The 23,251-nt window shown below is 43.0% G+C and overlaps 1 protein-coding gene across 1 annotated transcript in view; it reads left to right on the top strand.

Moving 5' to 3' along the window:
- The first annotated feature begins 244 nt into the window (after nucleotides 1-244).
- Nucleotides 245-23,251, top strand: part of LOC111166770 (uncharacterized) — a 40,683-nt gene continuing 17,676 nt past the window's right edge. The window contains exon 1 of the mRNA XM_022558814.3: nucleotides 245-23,250. Coding sequence (XP_022414522.2) covers nucleotides 23,248-23,250 — 3 coding nt within the window. The 5' untranslated portion in view covers nucleotides 245-23,247. The remainder of the gene's footprint in view (nucleotide 23,251) is intronic.

A 23,251-nucleotide genomic window follows, 5' to 3' on the forward strand; every position in this document is an offset into this window, starting at 1 on the left:
GAAAATGTACATGCGGGGCTCCCCTGGTGGCGCAGTGGTTGAGAGTCCGCCTGCCGATGCAGGGGACACGGGTTCATGCCCCGGTGCGGGAAGATCCCACATGCCGTGGAGCAGCTGGGCCTGTGAGCCATGGCCACTGAGCCTGCGCATCTGGAGCCTGTGCTCCTCAACGGGAGAGGCCACAACAGTGAGAGGCCCGCGTACCGCAAAAAAAAAAAAAAAAAAAAAAAAAATGTACACACATTAGAAACTTTGTAACTGAAAAATTAGGGAAACTTTTCAATTTTAACAAATATTTTCAAAGTTATATGAAAACTGCACTGGAAAGAAATTATCTCCATGTAAGTACTATGGGTATGCTCTCTGAAAATTCACAACATGAAAGAAATGTTATAAATTTTCTTTGTAATTGACTCATTCTTAAAGTGATTCTATCTAGTATGGATTTCTAATTTGTTTTCAAAGTACACATTGAAGTGAGATAATTTTGTAGATACTCATTAAGCAAGAGTTCCTTAAAAATTAATAGGTAGTCTTTTCTTTTAGTTATTTAGTAATTTTTTGTGTGTCTATTTTGAAGTCTATTAGAACCATGAATTGAAGTTTATTTCTAGTATGCAAGTAGGTTTAATTTTTACCTAATTTTGTAAGTTATATGTAAGGAAACGAACATTGAAAAATGCCAATTTGGTTTTTTGTTCCTACTGGCTTCCTGTGGCAAGTACTGGATATGCCTTATTCATTTTATATATATATATATATATTCCACCTTATTTAGCAGAAAACTATCTTTTTATTGCCTAAAGATCCTTATTCTATTTTCCATGGAATATATAATTGCTATATACTTGCAAATATGCAAAGTTTATCATAGTGCAGTCTCTTGTGAATTATCTTCATCTTTTGTCCTTTACACTTTGTCATTTCTTTTGGTTGGGATTTGGACTATGGAATTTACATTAAGAAGAGAAACAGGGCTTCCCTGGTGGCACAGTGGTTGAGAGTCCACCTGCCGATGCAGGGGACACGGGTTCGTGCCCCGGTCCGGGAGGATCTCACATGCCGCGGAGCGGCTGGGCCCGTGAGCCATGGCCGCTGAGCCTGCGCATCCGGAGCCTGTGCTCCACAACGGGAGAGGCCACAACAGTGAGAGGCCCGCAGACTGAAAAAAAAAAAAAGAAGAGAGACGTGTGAAAGGACAATAAAATTTAGATTTGGCAATGTCCCTTGATCCTGTTATATTAATGTGAGTAACGTGAACTACATTTTCTAGAATGTGTTGCCTTATGATCCATTGTGAGAAGTCACCAAAGCCTAACTTACATGAAACTTGGAATGCAGAAATGAAGTATGATTTAGTCAGGTTTTGAAGTCACCTGTATGGAAGGAGACAGAAGCATAGGGCCTTTGTAGACACTTGCTTCCAGCCCGTTTTCCACATTATTTTCCCTATCCTCAAAACCACCGTAGACTGCTTGACTTCCACTTGATCTGAGCTGTAGGCTTCTACAGTTGTCCCCAAATTCAACATTAAAGATCCAATACAGTTTGGATTTTCCTGCAAGCTCTCATGTGTCCACCTTGTAAGAAATTTAGACTGTCATGGTTAAAATATTCTCTGAAGCACTGAGCGCCCTGTTCTCTAGATCTTATTTGTATAAGGTCTAATTTGTAAGCACCTTGTTCTGTTTATACTGCTCCTGACTATGTGCTCCCCATTCCACTATGACAGTTACAGTGGTACAGTCCAAAAGAACTACATGAGAGTTTGTTCCTCTACTGCACTGTGCAGTGACTGCTCTGATGCAGTCCTTCTGTGTAGCATCAGCACCTTCCTCATATCCGGCAGGTTCTGTGTGTTTCCTATTATTCATAGCTGAGTGTAATCCCTAATATGTCTTCAGTCATGTTTTATTGTATTTTATTTAAAGTGTGGGGCTTCCCTGGTGGCACAGTGGTTGGGAGTCCACCTGCTGATGCGGGGGACACGGGTTCATGCCCCGGTCCATGGGGATCCCATGTACCGCGGGGTGGCTGGGCCCGTGGGCCATGGCCGCTGGGCCTGCGCATCCGGAGCCTGTGTTCCACGGCGGGAGAGGCCACAACAGTGAGAGGCCTGCGTACTGCAAAAAAAAAAAATGTGTACATTTTCGTGTCAGAACTCAGCCCACCCACCAGCAGTGTTGCCAGTCATCTCCACAAATTAAAATCTCATGGGTGCAAATTAGACACTGATGTCAAGGAGAAAGGGTTCAGTTAAGAAGGTGGAACCACCATGGGAGGAATCAATGAGGTCTAGGGGAGTATGATTCCACAACTGGAGAGATTATAAAAATATCTAGCAAAATAGACTTTATTTTTTATTTAATTTATTTGCTTTTGGCTGTGTTGGGTCTTGGTTGCTGCACACGGGCTTTCCCTAGTTGCAGCAAATGGGGCTACACTTGGTTGAGGTGCACAGGCTTCTCGTTGTGGTGGCTTCTCTTGTTGTGGAGCACGGGCTCTAGGCACGCGGGCTTCAGTAGTTGTGGCACGCAGGTTCAGTAGTTATGGCTCACGGGCTTTGGAGCGCAGGCTCAGTAGTTGTGGTGCACAGGCTTAGTTGCTCCGCAGCATGTGGGATCTTCTCAGACCAGGGCTTGAACCCATGTCCCCTGCATTGGCAGGGGATTCGTAACAACTGCCCCACCAGGGAAGCCCCCAAAATAGACTTTAAAGCAAAAAAATATATAATTAGAGATAATGAGGAAAATTATATCATGCCTAAGGAGTCAAAGTTTATAGTTTGCATTAAAATAGTACATAGAAATGTTTCTATTTGCAATTAATGCCTATGTTAACAAGAGATCGCAAATCAATAACCTAACCTTTTACCTTCTTGACCTGAAACAAATAGACTACAGGATACTACTCTAGCCCAGGTGAGTTTATTCAGGATCAGCAGAGCACTGCAACTCGTGGTCTGCAACATGGTGAGTCACATTGCAGGTTCCTGCACAGCAAGGGAAGGTGAACACTTGTGTAGAGCAGAAAAGAAAGTTGGAAGGGCTCTAGTAAATAGAGCATCAGTAACTTTTCATTGGCTGAGTCCTTGCCAGGAAAGAAGTATCTTTCTTCTTTCCTGTTGGGCTCTACTGTCATTGCAGGATGTGAGAGCTCCCCCTTGTGGTCTGCCCACTCTATTTGAGGTTTCTGTGTATTCATTTTTTCCATTTTCCCCTTTTGATGAAAATCTTTCTCTGAAAGCATCACTGATCAAGAGTCAGGTTTTCTATATAGTTTCAGCAGCTTTTTTCCCTCAATGTCAGGGTTTCCTGGGTTTAGTATCTCATGTCAAAGGGAAAGTGACCAGATAAGAAACCTACTAAGGTCACATTTGAGTAACAAGAAGGGGTAAGAGAGAACCTTCAGGCACTTTTTATCTAGTCCATATGTTATTAAGATAATAAGCATTGGCTGTCATCTGAAGAGTTATGTCATCATCAAGGGTTTGGCAACAAACTTCCAGCAGACTTGGTCCTGATATCTTGGGAAAGCTGTCTCATCAAATCTTGTCTGCTTCAATTCTGGGAAATCTTTACTTGCAGGTCACCAGATGATGTGCAGCTCCAGTCAGGGTTTGATGTTTTCTTTAGGTGTGTCAGATGTGTCACGTGAATCCAAGAGTCCATTCCTTGGAACCTGATGGCACAAGGGTTGGTCAGCAGTACTTGATAGGGGTGTTTCCAATGAGGTTGAAGAGAGTTCTTCTGGAGGTGTATTTTTGAATAAATGAAATCTCCAGGTTGCAAGATGTGATACTTAAAGGTCTTTGTTTCCCAAGGGTACACTGTAAAAAGACTCTTCTACCAAAACGTGATTACTTTTCATAGAAACAATTAGGCCTTTGCAGTGTTGGAGCATCTCCCCTTTTATCAGTTGTGGGTCAAAAGAAGCAGTAGGTCAAGTGCGTTGGGTGTCCTGTGACTGTCTCAAAGGGTGAGAGTTTATGAGTTCCAAAAGGGGTGGGTCTGAGATTTAGAAGAACTAACAGCAGTGCGTTTGGTCAAGGTATTTGTAGGACCTCAACAAATTCTGCCAATTGAGTCTTAATACCATTAGTATGTTTGACTAAACCAGACGATTGAGGGTGGTAAGCACAGTGACAGTGTTGCCTGTCAAACAGCAGAGACTTGTCAAAGCACCTAACCAGTAAAGTGGGTTCTTCAATCACTGTGAAATTTGAGGAGTTCCCCTGGTAGGGATAATCTTTTCCAAAAGGATTTTAGCCACAGTAGAGGCAGTAGCATGTCTGTAAGGGAAGGCTTCAGTCCAGTATGAAAACATAACAGACCATGTCTTAAACATATTTATATCCATTAGACAGGAAGTTGCATGAAATCTATTTGCTGGCCTCAAATGGTTCATTAGGCAGTTTTATTTATTTTTATTTTTTAATAAATTTATTTATTTTTGGCTGCATTGGGTCTTCGTTGCTGCACGTGGGCTTTCTCTAGTTGTGGTGAGCCGGGGCTACTATTCATTGCAGTGCGCGGGCTTCTCATTGCAGTGGCTTCTCTTGTTGCGGAGCACGGGCTCTAGGCACGTGGGCTTCAATAGTTGTGGCACTCGGGCTCAGTACTTGTGGCTCGTGGGCTCTAGAGCACAGGCACATGGGCTTAGTTGCTCCGCAGCATGTGGGATCTTCCCGGACCAGGGCTTGAACCCGTGTCCGCTGCATTGGCAGGCGAATTCTTAACCACTGCGCCACCAGGGAAATCCCCATTACGCAGTTTTAAATGTTTATTGGCGAAACAGACAGGCTTCACTGGGCTATGCTTTGGACAAGTGGGACAAGTGAGGTAGGCACTTTTTGTGGACTTGTTAATGTTTCCCCACGAATATTGAGTGATGAAGGATATCATTTTGTCAGTTGACCAATGGTTTAATGCATGGATAGTGGTAAGGAGTGGGAATTTTAGAATCTCTGGTAGGAATGGGTTGGTATTTGGTCCAAACAAGAGCTTTCTCTTTTTATCAACCCAAAAGTTGTTGAATTTCCAATCTTGTTTTTCCTTTTCTGAGACCAATTGTTGGGCCTGTCTAGCCAGTTTTTCTAAATTATTTGGGCAAATATCCCTTTGGTCTATGACAGACATTTGGCTGCTCTAGATCCCTTTAAGGGCAGCATTCCTTGCAGAAATATCAGCAAGGTGATTTTCCCTAGCTTCAGAGAGTCAAATTTAAAATGCCTTTGGGGAATTCCCTGGCGGTGGTTAGGACTCCACGCTTCCACTGCTGGGGGGCATGGGTTCAATCCCTGGTCAGGGAACTAAGATCCTACAAGCTGTGCAGCGCAGCCAAGAAAAAAAAAAAAAAGCCTCAGAATCTTAATAGCTAATGCGGAAGGGGAATTATTGCATTCAGTAACTCCTGAACATAGAGGCCATTTTTAACTTTATTTCCATCGGAAGTAAGGAAGACACGTTGCTTCCACAGCATTGCAAAATCGCGAGCTACTGTGAAAGCGTATCTATTATCAGTACCAACACTGGCAGTTTTGTCCTTGGCTAATGTACAAGCCTGTGTAAGAGCACGTAATTCAGCCTGTTGGGTCAAAGCAGCCATAGGTAAAGATGCTGCCTCAACAACATCCAAAGGAGTTGTAATAGCATACCCAGCACAGTATTTGTCATTGTCACCTTTTAAATAAGAACCATCAGTGAGGGCTTCCCTGGTGGCGCAGTGGTTGAGAGTCCGCCTGCCGATGCAGGGGAAACGGGTTCGTGCCCCGGTCCGGGAAGATCCCACATGCCGCGGAGTGGCTAGGCCTGTGAGCCATGGCCGCTGGGCCTGCGCGTCCAGAGCCTGTGCTCCGCAACGGGAGAGGCCACAACAGTGAGAGGCCCGCTTACCGCAAAAAAAAAAAAAAAAAAAAAGAACCATCAGTGAACCATGAGAAGTCAACATTACCCAATGGAATTTCCTGCACATCATTACAAGTCAGGAGGTGGTCCGTCAGTGTTAAAACAGTTGTGAGTACTTCATCAGTGATGGAAGGGAGAAGAGTAGCAGAGTTAAAAGTTATTACAGTGTAAAAGAGTTATGTGAGGGGCAGTTAACAAGGGACTTCATAGGAGGTGAGGCGGCTGCCTGAGAAATGTTGAGTGTGATGAAAATTTAGGAGCTTCAAATGCATGACGTACAAAAATGGCTAAAAGGGATCCCACAATTATTTTATGCATGGCCATAACCAAAAGGGCAGTGGCCATAATGGCTCTAAGCTGAGGCAGGGGTGTGTCCCCATGCCACAGGGTCCAGTTGGCTAGCTATAAAACCCTATGCTATGGGTGGATGGTGGTACATGTTTTTGGTTGAGTTCCCCAAGGGCATTCCATTCCTTTTCATATACCAAAAGGATGAAGGGAATCTGATAATTGGAATGCCAAGGGTAGGTGGGTTCATTAAACACCTCTTTTCTTGGCAATTCTTTTCTTTTTTGTTCTTTTTAGCTGCGCCACATGGCATGTGGGATCTTAGTTTCCCAACTAGGGATTGAACCTCTGCCCCCTGCATTGGAAGCGCAGAGTCTTAACCACTGGACCGCCAGGGAAGTCCCCATCAAACCCTTCTTTAAGGCCTTGAAAGCTTTGTTGTCCGGTTCTTTCCATAAAATTGGGTCAGGGTTGTTACTGTTGAGTAAAACATACACAGATTTAGCCATAAGAGAGAAATTTGGAATCCAGTTTTGGCAGTGACCCACTAGCCTGAGAAAACCTCACCATTGGTGCTTACTTTGGGAACCATGAAACTTAGGAAACTTAGAAGTCTATCTGGATCTATGTGTCACCCATGTTCTGATATCAGATGCCCTAAATATTGAACCTGGGTTCGGGCAAACTGCAAATTTTCTTTGGCGACCTTATGTTCCTTTAAGGCTAAAAGCTTTAGGAGGTGGCTGCTATCTTCCTGTGAGGAGGCCTGAGAAGGAGAGCAAAGAGGCAAGTCATCCACATACTGCCTCTAGGGAAGGATTCTCTAAGGGCACTAACTGGAGTGCCACTTGTAATTGAAGAGAGTCTTTAGCCTTTTGTGGCAGGGTACCCTTACAAGGTGGCAAACTTGCAAATAACAACAAAAATGGGCTCAAGTAAAATTTGTAAACACGGAACATGTTGCCTCCAGAACATCAAAAGAACCATGTAGATGTTGTAGGTGCTATGGGGAACGATAGCTGTTTCTTCATGGTGTCAGGGAGGGAGCTGGCCTCAGCTTATCAAATAATTTCCAGAAATTTAACAGTTATCAGGGACTCACATTATAAGCATGGCCTTGTCCCATCTGCTTTTTGTGAGCTTCTTTTTTCAATATTTGTATGTCCTTAATGTCCTTAGAGGAGATGTCATTAATATAATGTTCTGCCTGTGTTCTTGGAGAAACCAGCATGCTGTTCAGATCTTGGCTGTAATGATTGTGTGGGAGGGCAAAGCTGTTAATGATCCATGAGGATAACCCAGTAAAGGTGTATCACACATCCCTTCAGCGGTGAAGGCCAAGTGCAGCTGAGAGGCTGTTGAACTAGGCACTGAACACAACAGACTTAGCCAAATCTGTGATATCAGAATATTTATCAATTGCTTATTAGATGGAGTCGGTAATTTCTATAATGTTGGAGACTAGGAATAGGGTTCTGTTTGGTACGACCACAGCCTTGAGGTTGCCTTAATTCACTGTAAGGTGTCATTCTTTCCTGGTTTAATGGGATAAACTGGGCTGTTAGAAGGAGGATGGAGAATAATTAACCCTTCACTAACTAGGTTTTATATACAGTTTTCAGTCCATCAAGGCCCTGTGTAATTTATGTTGGGCCATATTAACTAACTTATTTGGGGAGTAAGGTCTGTGAGGTCCAATTTTTCTTCTTTTTTTGTTTTGGCCGTGCCACGCAGCATGCAGAACTTCCCCACCCAGGGATCCAACCCATGCGCTGGAAGTGCAGAGTCTTAACCACTGGAGCACCAGGGAAATCCAAGACAATTTTTAAGTGGCAAAAACTTTAATTTTAATCTATGAATCATTGGTTCAGAGCTTCCCAGCTCATTATGGGATATTTTAGGACAATGGGTGTTGTGACCATGGAGAATTTAGGCACAACCATGGTTCTGATGGTTAAGGAGAAACTTTGTCCTCTATATTCATTAGTGCTCCTAAGATTATCAGAGGTATCTTGCTTAAATTTAGTGGGATCTCAAGTAGATCTGTACTTTGAGACCTAGTATTTATTAACTGCTTGAAGGTATCTGAATTAGTACTTTATATCAGAGAGCAAAATTAATTCTGAACCTATGTTGTAGAGGCCCAAAAGCTAAGCAGTGTACTTTCATCTGTTTTGTTGTGTAAACTATTTTAGTATATTTTGGATTTCCAATTGCATCAAATTGTGGACCTTTGTTTTAGTATTGTATCTGTTATTTCCTTCCTCCTGATCTACTCTGTTTTGTGTCCTTCTTCACTGGATATACTTTGGGGAAGGGGTGTCTCTCTACCCTTGTATTTATAATTTTTTTTCCTCTCAAGAGCCTCAAAACAGTGCCATCAAGGTTAGGAGTCTTCCCCATGACAATTGGTTGCATTATAGGGTTTAAGGAACCCAGGCTTAAGTCAGGTTTGAATTAATCCCTTGGCTGTGCCACAAGGATGCCATGGGTGTGCAGCAACAGAAGTCTTTAAGGGTCGTGGTGAGCCTTCTTGTATTAGGAATGTGGGCTCAGCCTGCAACCTAGTGGCTGACTTTCCCCCTTTCCTCTTTTCTTTTCTTTTTTTTTTTTTGGCTGCATTGGGTCTTCGTTCCTGTGCGTGTGCTTTCTCCAGTTGTGGTGAGAGGGGGGCTACTCTTCCTTGCAGTGCACGGGCTTCTCATTGCAGTGGCTTCTCTTGTTGTGGAGCACGGGCTCTAGGTGCATGGGCTTCAGTACCTGTGGCACACAGGTTCAGTACTTGTGGCACACAGGCTCTAGGAAGCAGGCTCAATAGTTTTGTTGCATGGGCTTAGTTGCTGTGTCGCACGTGGGATCTTCCCGGACCGAGGCTCAAACCCATGTCCCTGTGTTGGCAGGCGGATTCTTAACCACTGTGCCACCAGGGAAGTCCTCCTTTTCTTCTTAACTGACTGCTTTTTCAGGACTACCCCGTCACTCAATGAGGCTACCTCTTTCACAGGGTGTAGTCCCTTTCTCCCAACCCCATCCGCATGGAATTTTGGGGTCAACCCAGCCTCTGTCACAGTTTCTGTATAACACACAGATAAATCCTGGCACAGACATCAACCCAGGACTACTTTAAGCAGAGCCCCAATCCCACACCCCTGCTCCCAAAGGCTTAGAAATTCTTGAAACTTTCAATTCTGGTCAGCCAACCATAGAACAGAGGCCTGGTGGGGTCAACAGTGCAAGGGCAGCACAGCTCATGGCACAAGCTCCCCAGCGCCCAGCAGCCCACAGCGCTGGCAACCATCAGGCAGCAGAGCAGGTGAGCAAGAGAAGACAGACCCACAGGTGGCGGTCATGTGTGGATATGCTGCTCACGGCGACAATTATTATTGTCACCTGCAGAGGTGTGGTTTCCTTGTTGAGGCTGATGCCAAAGTGCCCCCCCCCACACACACACCAAGAAGGTAGGAAAGAGCTTATGACTCAGGTCTTGGGGGAGGAGGGAGGGCTGGCCTCTGAAGCAGCTCTGAAATGGCTTCAGAAAGCAAGGTGAGGAGCCTGGCCTGGGTGTTCACTGTGGTTGGGCATAGGGCTAGGGCAAGAGTCCCTGCGCACTGGCAGGGCTTATGGTTGAAATCTCTTGCCTGCTCTAGAGGAGAGACCACCCAGGCTTCCTCTTCAGCTTGTCCAAGTAGGGGCACAAGGGGAAGAGGGTGGGGTGAGGCTTAAGGGGTGAGCAGTCAAACATCTAAAAATGTGGAGTCTTGACTGCTCACTGCACAGACAGACCTGGGTAAGATAAATATGCAATTGCTTGGTTTAAAAGAAACACAGGATGCTCAAGAAATTTTCAAAACTGTATTTCGTGGTGACAGGAGGAAGAGCACTGGAGGGGACCAGGATGTGTGGGTTAAGTTCTTAAGTTAGACTTTACTATCTTACAGATTTAATTAAACTCTGTATGTAAAACAGAAATTTATATAGACTATATTTTACTATTTACTAATCTTTTTCTTTTAAAGGTTTTTTTTTTGTTTTTGTTTTTTTAATTTGGCTTCATTGGGTCTTTGTTGCTGCACATGGGCTTTCTCTAGTTGTGGCGAGCGGGGGCTACTCTTCGTTGCATTGCGCGGGCTTCTCATTGCGGCGGCTTTTCTTGTTGCGGAGAATGGGCTCTAGGTGCATGGCCTTCAGTAGTTGTGGCACGTGGGCTCAGTAGTTGTGGCTCGCGGGCTCTAGAGTGCAGGCTCAGTAGTTGTGGCGCACAGGCTTAGTTGCTCCGTGGCATATGGGATCTTCCCGGACCAGGGCTGGAACGCATGTCCCCTGCATTGGCAGGTGGACTCTTAACCACTGCGCCACCAGGGAAGCCCCCGTGACTTTCTTAACGTATACAAGTTACACTCTGAGTGAAGCTACACTGGATGCAAAACTCCAACCTTTTTCTACAAGAAGGCCCAAGGGAACTACAGCTAAAACCTCAGAAAGGGCATCACCTCCCTGTCCACTCCTCTCTCTCCTCCTAGCCCCCATCCCCACAAGTGCATGTGCATCCCCAGTTTCCAGGGCTCTGTAGCTTCTCTCAGCCTAAAGGCTCCTTCCAGGGTGGGTGTGAGCAGGTAGGACACCTGCAGGGAGAGGCTCCCTGGGAAGAACCAACTAGGCCTTCAAGCAGTTCCCTTCGCAGGCTCAAGGGGGCCTTAGCTTGGAGTCACTGGCCTCAGGGCCTCTACTCCCACTGGAGTTGCTAGGACCACCACTGCTATTTTAAATACACAAACCAAGTGAACAATCCAGCAAATTCACTCAAACCCAGTGTTTATGTGGAAAAGAGAAAAGAAAATTATAGGAATTTTGCTAGCTCAACAAGAAAACTCATAAGTATCTGTTGAATATTACATTCCATAAAAAGAAAAAAGTTAATTATTATTTCCATGGCAAAAAAATTGTTTTGAATATAATCATACTTGAACACTTCAGGAGTGCAAGTCTAAGCCCTGGAAATCGATTTGAACTCACCTGAAATAAAAGAACACACCTCATGACTATTACTGCACACGATCTGGAAATGAAAAAAGAAACAATTTTTAATACATGCAGTATTATATTGGAATATTTTTATTTCTTTCTGATATTTATCTCTTTATTGTATCTTAGATATAATTTCATACTGTGCTTCAAGTTTTATTGATTAAATAAAATGTATTAATTGAACACAGACTAACATCAAGTGAATACATCTTTTAAAGGTATTCCTTTGGGTTTGAGTAAAGGTCATCTGCACAACTGTGGCTCATCATGCACTTTCCTATGAGTAGAGTGATATCTGTGCAAGTCCAATATGATTTCCTGGTTGAAACACCAAAAGTAACTATGGATGTTTAGAGGGCAGTTACCCAAGGAATAATTGAGGTGAGCTGCAGACAGAGGGTATCATTTTGAGTAATATCTGAATGTGGTGGCAAAGGAGGTATATTTCCTCAGAGCAGGAAATATTCTATGCCTTCTTTTTTTTTTAAAACTTTATTCTATAAATTTATTTATTTATTTATGGTTGTGTTGGGTCTTCGTTGCTGTGTGCAGGCTTTCTCTAGTTGTGGCGAGCGGGGGCTACTCTTTGTTGTGGTGTGCGGGTTTCTCACTGCAGTGGCTTCTCTTGTGGAGCACAGGCTCTAGACGCACGGTCTTAAGTAGTTGTGGCTCACAGGCTCTAGAGCGCAGGCTCGGTAGTTGTGGCACACGGGCTTAGTTGCTCCGCGGCATATAGGATCTTCCTGGACCAGAGCTTGAACCCATGTCCCCTGCATTGGCAGGCGGATTCTTAACCACTGCTCCATCAGGGAAGTCCCTATGCCTTCTTAGAAGAGGAGCAGCTGGGAGGTTTATTCACAAAGCCCTCAAAGCTCATTTTTTCCGTTTTCAGGGATCATTTCCACGTTTACACTTTCAGCAGATGTTAGGGAAGATGGGGTAAAAGGTGACAGTTTGGGTTTCATTAAACAGCAAAATAAGTCCAAACTTGCTCCCCCCTTTTTTTTCAGTACTAATTTATGCTTTCTTAGCAGTGTTGACATGTGACTTTACAATTATTAGTATCTCGTTTGATCTCCTGTCCCCATCATTCCTGCCACATACAAATGAAGAAAGTTAAGCATTGGGTCTTACCTCAATTCCCATAGCTGATAACAGTGGAATCTCTCAGTTTTGAAGGCATAATGTGTGCCAGTCTTCTGGGCAATGTCAAAAATTGCAAACTCAGAAGGATACTATAAGGTTTGTATAATTACGTACTTTTACAAATGCAGAATCAGAGTTTCCAGCAGGGAGCATAAGACGACATGGTGTTCCATATATATGACATTGTGGAAGAGACAAAGGTATAAGAAGCTAAAACAGATCAGTGATTAAGGGTAGGGAGGGTTCACTACAACCAGGCACCACTAGAGTGTTCCTTTGAGATGGTGAAGTATACTCTATCTTGATGGTAGTATAACTATACATTTGTAAAATTTCACAACTACACTCCAAATAGTATGTGTATATACTAAAAAGTAATAGAAAGCAACAAAGATGCTTTCACATGCTAGGAGAATGTTAAACTTTCCCAAACCTTGATTTTTACACGTGTAACACTTCTTTCCACCTTCTGTGATCCTTCATAAGAAGAAATGGAAGGACTAGAATGGAGGAAGATCATGGGTCACAACAGGACTTTCTTGGTACCAAGTCTGACTTAGGAAAGAGGTACCTTCTAGGGCTACACCTGCTCTCGTTGCCATTCACATAACTGGTGAGAAAGTGATAGGGCTCTTGGAGTCCACTTTTGTGTTGACTCCAAGTTTTTTGGGTCATATCTTGGCAATGCTGTGGTCTGACACAAAGGTGCATGTCACAGACCTCCCCAATGGGATACAGCTGGGTGTGTCCTAATCTAATCCTTGTGCATCAACATCATGTGTTCCCAGAGAAGGTCTTGAGACCATTTCCAACTTAAATTTCCCATCTCTAGTGTACTCTGTGACCGCTTGTTAGGAAACATGTTTAAATCAAACACTATCCCACTCTGGAAATTTTCTGTTGTGACCTCAGGTAACTGTGAGGTGAAGCAGTGATGGAACCCAGAACCCATGTCATGAGTGCGAGGCTCAGGCCCCTCAGACACAGTATTACCCGCTGTCTCATAAAGGTCAGCTGTGTACCAACAAGCACAGTTTCACAATACTTTCAAAACCACCAATAATGTCGAAAAGAGACACCCTGCCTTGTCCTAGCTATAGAGTCCCTCTGACAGACCCCACTGTTACCAAATCATCCTCTCTTTGTTCTAAAACCCTGGACGCTATGATTTCGGTAGCACATGTGCCTACCACCGGGGGGGTCCCTCACCTCGGCATCCGCTTCCAGAGTTTGGCGCTCCCCTACCGAGGCTAGTGACAACTCTTTCCTGGTGCAGGAAAATCTCTGCAGATCTCCTGCCCCGTGACCTGTGGGAAATGGTGATCTCAGCCAGACCCTCTGCTGCTGGGGCCCCTTTGCTTCCCAAAACTCTAGAATGCAACGCGCGACACCGTCTCCAAATAAGACACGCGAAAGGCCTGGGATCCCTGAAGTGCGCAGGCGCAGGAGGTGGTGCCTCCTCCTTAATCGGAGGACAAGCTCCAGGTTTCTCAAGAGGCAGAAATGGGCGGAACCATGTCCCCACCTGCTCTTGCAACAGCTTTCAGTGCTTTCCAGGGTCCCAGAAAGTACTCTCTCTGTGGCTGTGAAGCCTGGGGTCCGAGGTCTGGAGGCCGCCTCTCTCCCCATCAGTGGAAGTTCAAGTAGGGGACAGCGATCAAGGGCTCGGTGGGGACGGCCTGTGAGGCGGACCGGAGCGACCTCAGTGGGCAGGTGAGACCTGGGGGGTGATGGATACCATACGGAGGAGACCTCCCAGAGGACATGGAGGCTGAGTGAGGACACAGAAACCTTTGTCGCCCTCACTGAGCTTCCAGTGGGAAAATAAAGTGAGGAAGGGTCACATCGTGAGGGGTGCTTTTCTGGAAGTGATTATAGAAGCGTGAGTGGTTGGAACAGGATAACTCCTGGCATTGCAGACCCTGACGCTCACCTCTTCACGCTCCTGAGAAGTTTTTCTTATATAAAATGGCGTAGGACTTCCCTGGTGGCGCAGTGGTTAAGAATCCACCTGCCAACGCAGGGGACACGGGTTCCAGCCCTGGTCTGTGAAGATCCCACATGCCACAGAGCAAGTAAGCCCCTGCGCCACAACTACTGAGCCTGCGCTCTAGAGCCTGCGAGCCACAACTACTGAAGCCCGTGCACCTAGAGCCCGTGATCCGCAACAAGAGAAGCCACTGCGGTGAGAAGCCCGCACACTGCAACAAAGAGTAACCCCTGCTCGCCACAACTAGAGAAAGCCCGCGCGCAGCAATGAAGATCCAAGGCAGCCAAAATTTAAAAAAAAAAAAAAAAATTTTTAAAGCTAGAAAAAGTAAAGTGTAGTATATTACACTTTGTAATGTAGTATATTACCTGTAAAATGTAGTATATTATCTGTACATAGCATAGGTAGTACGTAGTATAGCATTATATGTAATTAGCTTATACTATATGTAAATAGAATATATTATATATAATTAGCATATACATAATTACTTTATAGTGTATAGTATTGTACTTTTACAGAATAGTACAGTTGACCCTTGCAAAACATGAGTTTGAACTGCGAGGGTCCACTTACGTGCGGATTTTTTCAACATATATAGAGTCGGTCCTCTCTAGTCCCATGTTTAGCGTTGGAGCATTCAGCCAAACTCAGACTGAAATTTCCATTGGACGTTGGATGAATCTGTGGATGCAGAACCTGGGGATATAGAGGGCCTACTATGGGACTTGAGCAACGGTGGATTGTGGTATAGTCAGTGTCTCCTGGAACCAATCCCCCCTGGTTACCTAAGGATGACTGTATTACAGTCTTATCAGTCTGTAGTATAGTATCATTTCCATGTCTGTCCACAAAAGCAATCAAATAAGTCGCTCACATCCTCCCGTGGGAACACAGGGCACCTCACCCTCTTGACACTGCAAAGTCTGCCTCCCTCACCCAGGTTGTTCTCTGGGCTCCCGAGTGCAACTGAGGTGTCAGTATGTGTTTCAGAAATTTGAACTAATTTACCAGCCTGAGGATTGCAATGAAGCACTGAAGTTTGATTTTTAGTAAGTGCAGAGATACGTGACCTTTGTGTTTGTGTGATTATGAGGCAAGATCATCCCAGAGTGCTTTATCCCGAAGAGACACCCTTGGATAAGGAGTTGTTGTTGATGACAAATTGAAATTATAATGGAGTAATCACAATTCAGGCATACTAAAACGGAGTCAGATGGCCACTGAGGATTTAATCTCAGACATCTCTTTACCACTGAGAACTTGAACTTTCTTTGAACTGAACCAGACCCAGGGACCACCAGCCATATTCAGAACAACACCTGCCAGCTACAACCTTATTGTCTCAAGGTCTCCCCTGGTAACTGTGCAACCATTTCACATCCCAAACCAATCCTTGCATAACAAGTACCCTCACTTTCTGTCAGCTCCAATTATAATTCTTGACAAACAATTTATGTAACTGACCGTAGCTTTGCAGCTTTTTGCCTTTATAAACCACCCCTATTCTGTAGTCTAGCAAAACACAATTCAAGTGCTTCTTGAATCCGTGTCTCCCGGGCTGCAGCCCTAACAAACCTCAAATAAATAGTTTTTAATTTCAATCAGATCTCCACTTAGAAAAATTTGGTTAACATTGTTCTTGGTACCAAGTACCTACACCATGATAATGGCCTAAAAGTCTGTAAAAATGTGCAGATGAGGTCAACTGTTGCCCAGGGCATCCTCTAGCATGATTGCCTGGAGATTAACTAATCCTGCTGCCCATTGGGTGCCATTGCAGACTAGGAGTGGCCTGGTTAGGGATTGTAGCAGCAGCTTTCCAGTGCTCTTGCTCACATGTGCTGGTAGCACACCACCATTGTTAGGAAAACATGTACAGGATTTATTTTATTTATCTATTTATTTATTTAGGATTTTATTTATCTATCTATCTGTTTATTTATCTATTTATTTATTTCTTGCTTGCTTGCTTGCTTGCTTGCGGAGCTGCTTGGCTTGAGGGATCTTAGTTCCCTGACCAGGGATTGAACCCAGGCCCTTGACAGTGAAAGCACAGAGTCCTAACCACTGGACCACCAGGGAATTTCCAGGATTTATTTTAAATGAACAAGAAAGCAAGCATATTTCAAAATGTAAACCACATTACCTTTGCATTTCAAGAGGAAGAAACAAAAATATATATAATTTAAATAAGTTAAAAGAAGCAATTTAAGCTTCCTTTTACATAAGTGCTGAAAAGACTTATAAGCAACAAATCACATCATTATCTACAGGAGCATGGGGAATTTAGTCGCCAATGGTAGAAGACATGCCAGGAGTGAGTCTTCAGGCATACCTCTATGTCTCAGGCTGAGGTTTTGAAAGTTGATATACAAAATAAACATCATGCTAAACAAAATAAAGTACCCATATTTTATTTTTAATACTTTATAGTCAAATGACTAATTTATTATTTTATTTTTATTTTTGGTAGTCATGAATTACCTGCTTAATTAAACATTTAAAAATTAAATGTAGGGACTTCCCTGGTGGCGCAGTGGCTAAGAATCCGCCTGCCAATGCAGGGGACACAGATTCAATCCCTGGTCCGGGAAGATCCCACATGCTTCGGAGCAACTAAGCCCACGCGCCGCAACTACTGAAGCCCGTGCACCGCAACTACTGAAGCCCGCGTGCCGTAACTACTGAAGCCCGCACACCTAGAGCCCATGCTCCACAAGAGAAGCCACCGCAATAAGAAACCCGCGCACTGCAACTAGAGAGAAAGCCCGCGTGCAGCAACAAAGACCCAATGCAGCCAAAAGATAAATAAATTAAAAAATTAAAATTAAAAAAATAATAATTAAGTGTAAAAAGTCATACATAATAAACATTTCAAAGTATGGAGAAATTTAACCATTCTTCAGCACCCTCAGTCCTACTCAGTAGAGGTAACCATGATGGAAACATATATATATATATATATATATATATATATATATATATAACTGCAAATTGGAAATTTTCTTTTCCCTGACCAGTGATGGAATGCAGGACCTTGGCAGTGAAAACTTGGAGTCCTAAACACTGGGCCACCAGGAATTCCCAGCAAACTGGAAATTTTTAACTTAGCTACATCATTCTGCAGCACATATAGATCAGTGCTTATAGATTTACCCCATGCTTTTATTTTTCTTTTTCAGATTCTCTTCCATTCTGGCTTATTACAAGATATTGAATATAGTTCCCTGTGCTATACAGTGGGATCTTCTTGTTTATCTATTTTATATATAGTAAAAAAGAAAAAAGTAAACTTTATAATATGTGTATATTACCACAATTAAATGTAAAGTTTTTAAGGCAAAAGAGCGAAAGCACAGCCCACAGTATGGAAGAAAACTTTGCATATCATATATCTGATAGAGGACTTATATAGAAAAATATAAAGAACTATTATTACTTAATAATAAAAGTCAAATAACTCAGTTTAAAAATGGCAAAGGATCTGCATACATATTTGTCCAAAAACGATATACAAATGACCAGGAGCTATGAAAAAAGCCTGCATATCATTAGTCATCAAGGAAATGCAAATCAAAACACTAATGAGGGACTTCCCTGGTGGTCCAGCAGTTAAGACTCTGCACTTCCACTGCAGGGAGCATGTTTAATCCCTGGTTGGGGAACTAAGATCCCACATGCTGCGTGGTATGGCCAAAAAAAAAAAAAAGGAAAAAAAACCCACTAATGAAATATCACTACATAGCCACTAGGATGGCTAGAATCAAAAAACTAGAATCATAACAAGTGTTGTTGAGGATATATGGAGAAACTGGAACCCTCATAACTGAGTGGTGCAAATAATAATTGGTGCAGTCACTTTGGAAAACAGTCTGGCTGTTCCTCAAATATTAAACCTAGAATTACCATATAATCCATCAATTTCTCTCTACCTATATGCCCAAGTGAAATAACAACACATGTTCAAACAAAAACTTGTACATGAATTTTTTTAACATCTTTATTGGAGTATAATTGCTTTACAATGTTGTGTTAGTTTCTGCTGTATAACAAAGTGAATCAGCTATATGTATACATATATCCCCATATCCCCTCCCTCTTGCGTCTCCCATGAATTTTATTTATTTTTTTAAAGTAAATTTATTTATTTATTTTTGGCTGTGTTGGGTCTTCATTGCTGTGCATGGGCTTTCTCTAGTTGTGGTGAGCGGGGGGCTACTCTTCTTTGCGGTGTGCAGGCTTCTCATTGCAGTGGCTTCTCTTGTTGCGTAGCATGGGCTGTAGGCACACAGGCTTCAGTAGTTGTGGCTTGTGGGCTCTAGAGTGCAAGCTCAGTAGTTGTGGCGCACGGGCTTAGTTGCTCTGTGGCATGTGGGATCTTCCTGGACCAGGGCTGGAACCTGTGTCCCCTGCATTGGCAGGCGGATTCTTAACCACTGCACCACCAGGGAAGTCCCTGTACATGAATTGTATAGCAGCATTATTCATAGTAGCCAAAGATAGAAAAATTCCAAATGTACATTAATAGATGAATAGATAAATGCAATGTGTTTTATTCATCCAGTGGAATATTTTTTGGCCGTAAATACAAATGAAGTGTTGATACATGCTACAACATGGGAGTACCTTGAAAAAATCATGCTAAGTGAGTGAAGTCAATCACAAAGACCATATATTATATAATGCCATTCATTTGAAAGCCTTGAGTAGGGAAATCTATATAGATACAAAGATTAGTGGTTGTCTAGGCATGGGGACTGGAGGAAGAAATTGGGAACATTGGGAGTGATAGCTAAAGAGCAGAGGAGTTTTTTTTTTAATCTTTTTATTATCTTGTTTTTAATAACAAGGTGTTGGAGCTACAAGATTATATTTTGTCAACATAGGAATATTTTGTGCATCATTGAGAGTAAGGCATTCAACTCTGTGTAAAGTCTGTGGGCACCACAGATGTTAGCAGGTGAATTTTTAATGGTTTTTTGTGTTTTTTTTTGCTGAACAACTCCACACAAAAAATGAGTGCCTCATTAACATTTATTGTTTCTGCAAGGTCAAAAGGAGAACAGTGAACTCTAATTATAGCTGTTGTGGACTAGAAGTAATGTGTTACCAAGGAACTAGTGTTCTCAATTATATTTTCATAATTTTATTGGAAATTTTAAAAATACACATATCTCCAAAAGTATCAGATTTATAAAAATTGGAATGCAACCTTTAAAGAAAGATTCATTCATTTTAAAGAAAAGGTTTCATTCATTTTTTTAAAAAATGAGAATACTTTTGTTTGTCATCAAAATGATTTTACTGTGATTATTGTTCATGTTACTATTGAATTAGATTAAAATATTTTGTAGTAGATTTCAGGGAATTCATTCTTTCTCATGAGAGTTTTTTGTGTGTCAGGAACTGGAAATCCACTTTTTAAATGTTTGGGAAATAGGTGGTTTAGTGTAGTTACGTATAGGGGTCTCTTAGAGAATTCCTTAGAGATCCAAGAAGATAAACAACCAATGATTATAAGGACAAGAACTAAAAGATCTCTAGAGATGAGTTAATCCTATACTCTACTTTTTCCTCTCCTTTTCCTCATTCCCATCAATTCCTTTTTCCTTTTCTTTCATATTGTCTTATCTCTTTTCTTGTCTTCCTCCTGCCTCTCTCCTTCTTCACAGAGGTTTTTTTTTTAATTTATTTATTTAATTTATTTATTTTTGGCTGTGTTGGGTCTTCATTGCTGTGCACGGACTTTCTCTAGTTGTGGTGAGTGGGGGCTACTCTTCGTTGCAGTGCGCAGGCTTCTCATTGCGGTGGCTTCTCTTGTTGGGAAGCACAGGTTGTAGGCGCGCGGGCTTCAGTAGTTGTAGCTCGCGGGCTCTAGAGCGTAGGCTCAGTAGTTGTGGCGCACAGGCTTAGTTGCTCCGCAGCATGTGGGATCTTCCCGGACCAGGGCTCCAACCCGTGTCCCCTGCATTGGCAGATGGATTCTTAACAACTGTGCCACCAGGGAAGCCCTCTCTCTCCTTAACTTCTATAATTCATACAAATGCAATCTCTTAACCCCAATCTGAATTCCCATAGCTTCATTTTGCACATGATGCATAATAGCTCCAGTCTGCATTCAGTTAACACTTTGTTGCACACTTGTCACTATTCAAGGGTTTAGTATAAATCAATGAAGCAAGAATAGATTCCTTTATTCATGCATCTTATATTCCAATGAAGAGAGACAGACAATAAACAATGAAGAATAAATTACACACTACATAAGGAAATCGTGAGCGTTATGAAAAATACTGGAGAAGACTAGGGTGAATCAGAAATGGGTTTGGCAGTGAGTTGCAATTTTAAGTCAAGTGATCAGGGAAATTATATCTCGTTGTCAACTTTTTTTGTGTGTCCCTTGAGCCCAGTTTCCAGAGTGAAAATGTGATTGATTTAACTCAGGTCACTATAAATTTCCATTTTACACTCAGTTGAGTAGTTTATGTGGCATTTTCTAAGTAGTCATGCTCTTCTATAAATCTGTGATTATGATTTATTTACCATAAAAAATACTAAACCAGAAATGTCCTAATAAAAGTATTCTTTTGGTGAGGACTCTTCTCTCTCAAAGGTTATTAGTCTATTTACCAAGAGCTCAGTTTTCAGTATATTTACAAGGAGATTACACTTGGTCACCTGCATTCTTTTTTCCCCAGAGGCACTTCCTGTATATAAATCACTGGATAGATAGCTGTTTGATTTGTTCCCACTAGGGAATAGAAGAGAGCAGAGGAGTTTCTTTTTAAGGTGAGGAAAATGTTCAGAAATTGGCTGTAGTGGTGATTATTGAATCTACCTGTGAATAAACTGATGCTATGAACAAGGGCTCATGTGCCCACAGCACAGAAAGCTCTGACAGTGGGTGTTTGTAGCAAAGTAAGGGTTTATTTGAAGGGTTCCAAGCAAGGGAGTGGGAGGCAAGTCTCAGATCCACTCCAGCTTGGTCTTTGAGTTCAGGTTTTTTTTAAGGGGAAGAATAAAGAGGCTGGGATTAACCATCATCTTGTGACACTTCTGTGACATTTCTTAATGATAGCTTCAGGAGTCAGGATGTCTCTCCTGTATGATTCCCAGCCCAGGTGGTCCATGGCTTGCAGGTCTGTTAGCTTATCTTGCCCTGGAGAAACAACCTCTGTTTGTACGTTAATGATGATATCTGTAATAACAATTTTAGTACATTAACGATGTTATCTACAACAGCAATTTGACTCTAGTTGATTAGGTCAGAGGGGACGAGAAAGGGAATAAAGTTTTGGATAAAGAGATTAATCATAAACTCAGTAAGGGAACTTTGTTTTAGGGGAATTCGGTTTCACTGAAAACCAGTGAGTTTTAGACATTAAAGGGTCCATTGTATAGTATGTGTGTTGTATCTCAATAAAGCGTTCAAATAAGTGGATAAATGCGTTAAGAGTTTTGCAATGCAAGCAATTCAGGCTCTTAGGCATCTAAGAGTTTCCAGGTTATTTAACACATCCGTCACCTCAAATTGTTATCGTGTATGTGTGTGTGTGTGTATGTGTGTGTGTGTGTGTGTGTGTGTTGAGAACTCTTAAGATCCACTCTCTTAGCAAATTTCATTTATACAATACAGTATAGGTATCTCAAATCATCGTATTGTCATCCTCAAATTAGACCATTTTATTAGTCAGTTATACCTCGAAGTAGAGCTTGGAGGGGTAAAAAGACTTTCCAGGTGCATCTCACATTTACATTACGGTTTGTTATTGTTCTTTTTGTTATTTTAGTGAAAATAGGAATTCAGTTGCTTTAGGGATCTTATAGCTTTTTACATTTCAAAATTCTCTAGGGACACAAGCTAACATTGATCTAAAATAAATTTCCTTCCAGTGTAAAATGTGAATTTAATGAAACCTGATAGTTTAATGACACATCTCACACCCTCTGCTTAGAGAAGAGGCTCTTCCCCCAGCTAGGACTGTGGGGTTCAAACTCCCCACTGGAGCCAAACGCTCTGGGATTCTTCTCAAATGAGTGGGGGTGGGGAAGAGATGGGTAGAAGTCTCAAGGCTGTCAAATTTCAAAGATTAAAACGGAGCCTGAGGGCTTCGCTCGTGGCGCAGTGGTTGAGAGTCCACCTGCCGGTGCAGAGGACACGGTTTCGTGTCCCGGTCCGGGAGTATCCCACATGCCGCGGAGCGGCTGGGCCCGTGAGCCACGGCCGAGCCTGCGCGTCCGGAGCCTGTGCGCTGCAACGGGATAGGCCATAACAGTGAGAGGCCCGCGTACCGCAAAAAAAAAAAAAAACCAAAAAAACGGAGCCTGACTCATTATTACAGATAGTGATGTCACACTGAAGTGGCTACGTTTCTAAACAAAGGTCACAGTTCCAGTTACACCAAGCCTTCTTGTTGCAGTTTGTCCTGGTCTGGGCGCCCTCTTGTCTATACTTGCTTCATCTTCAAACTGAATGAGGAATTCCCTGTGCACACCTGTGACCTCGCGTTCCGACCAAGCTGCGGGAAGACTACAGAGTCAGCCTTAGGACAGGAATAAACTCTGTTTAAATTCAAATAATCCCGCGGGTACAGGTCACCCACCAACGGCTGAAGCCTGTTCGCCAGAGCCAAGCGTCCTCCCGCCCCGCTGTCATTCAGGCACGAGGGGGCGAGGCCTTGGGAACTGCCCAATCAGGGAGGTCGCTGGGGCCTGTGGGTGGGGTGACGCCCCTCAACGGAAGGGCTGTAGCTAACCGCTCTGGCTTTGCTCCGGATGCTTATCTTCCCCTAGTGGTCTTCTTCCTCTGCCGCAGGCTGTGTTGTGCTGTGATCTATACGGGTCGTGGGAGTCTTAGGAAGGATTCGGGGAGACCCAGGAAACCTAGAAATGG

This window comes from Delphinapterus leucas, unplaced genomic scaffold, assembly GCF_059928025.1.
Source record: "Delphinapterus leucas isolate spDelLeu-1000000601 "Yukka" unplaced genomic scaffold, BTC_Dleu_Yukka2 spDelLeu_asBTCV2_sq25, whole genome shotgun sequence".
Lineage (NCBI taxonomy): Eukaryota > Metazoa > Chordata > Mammalia > Artiodactyla > Monodontidae > Delphinapterus > Delphinapterus leucas.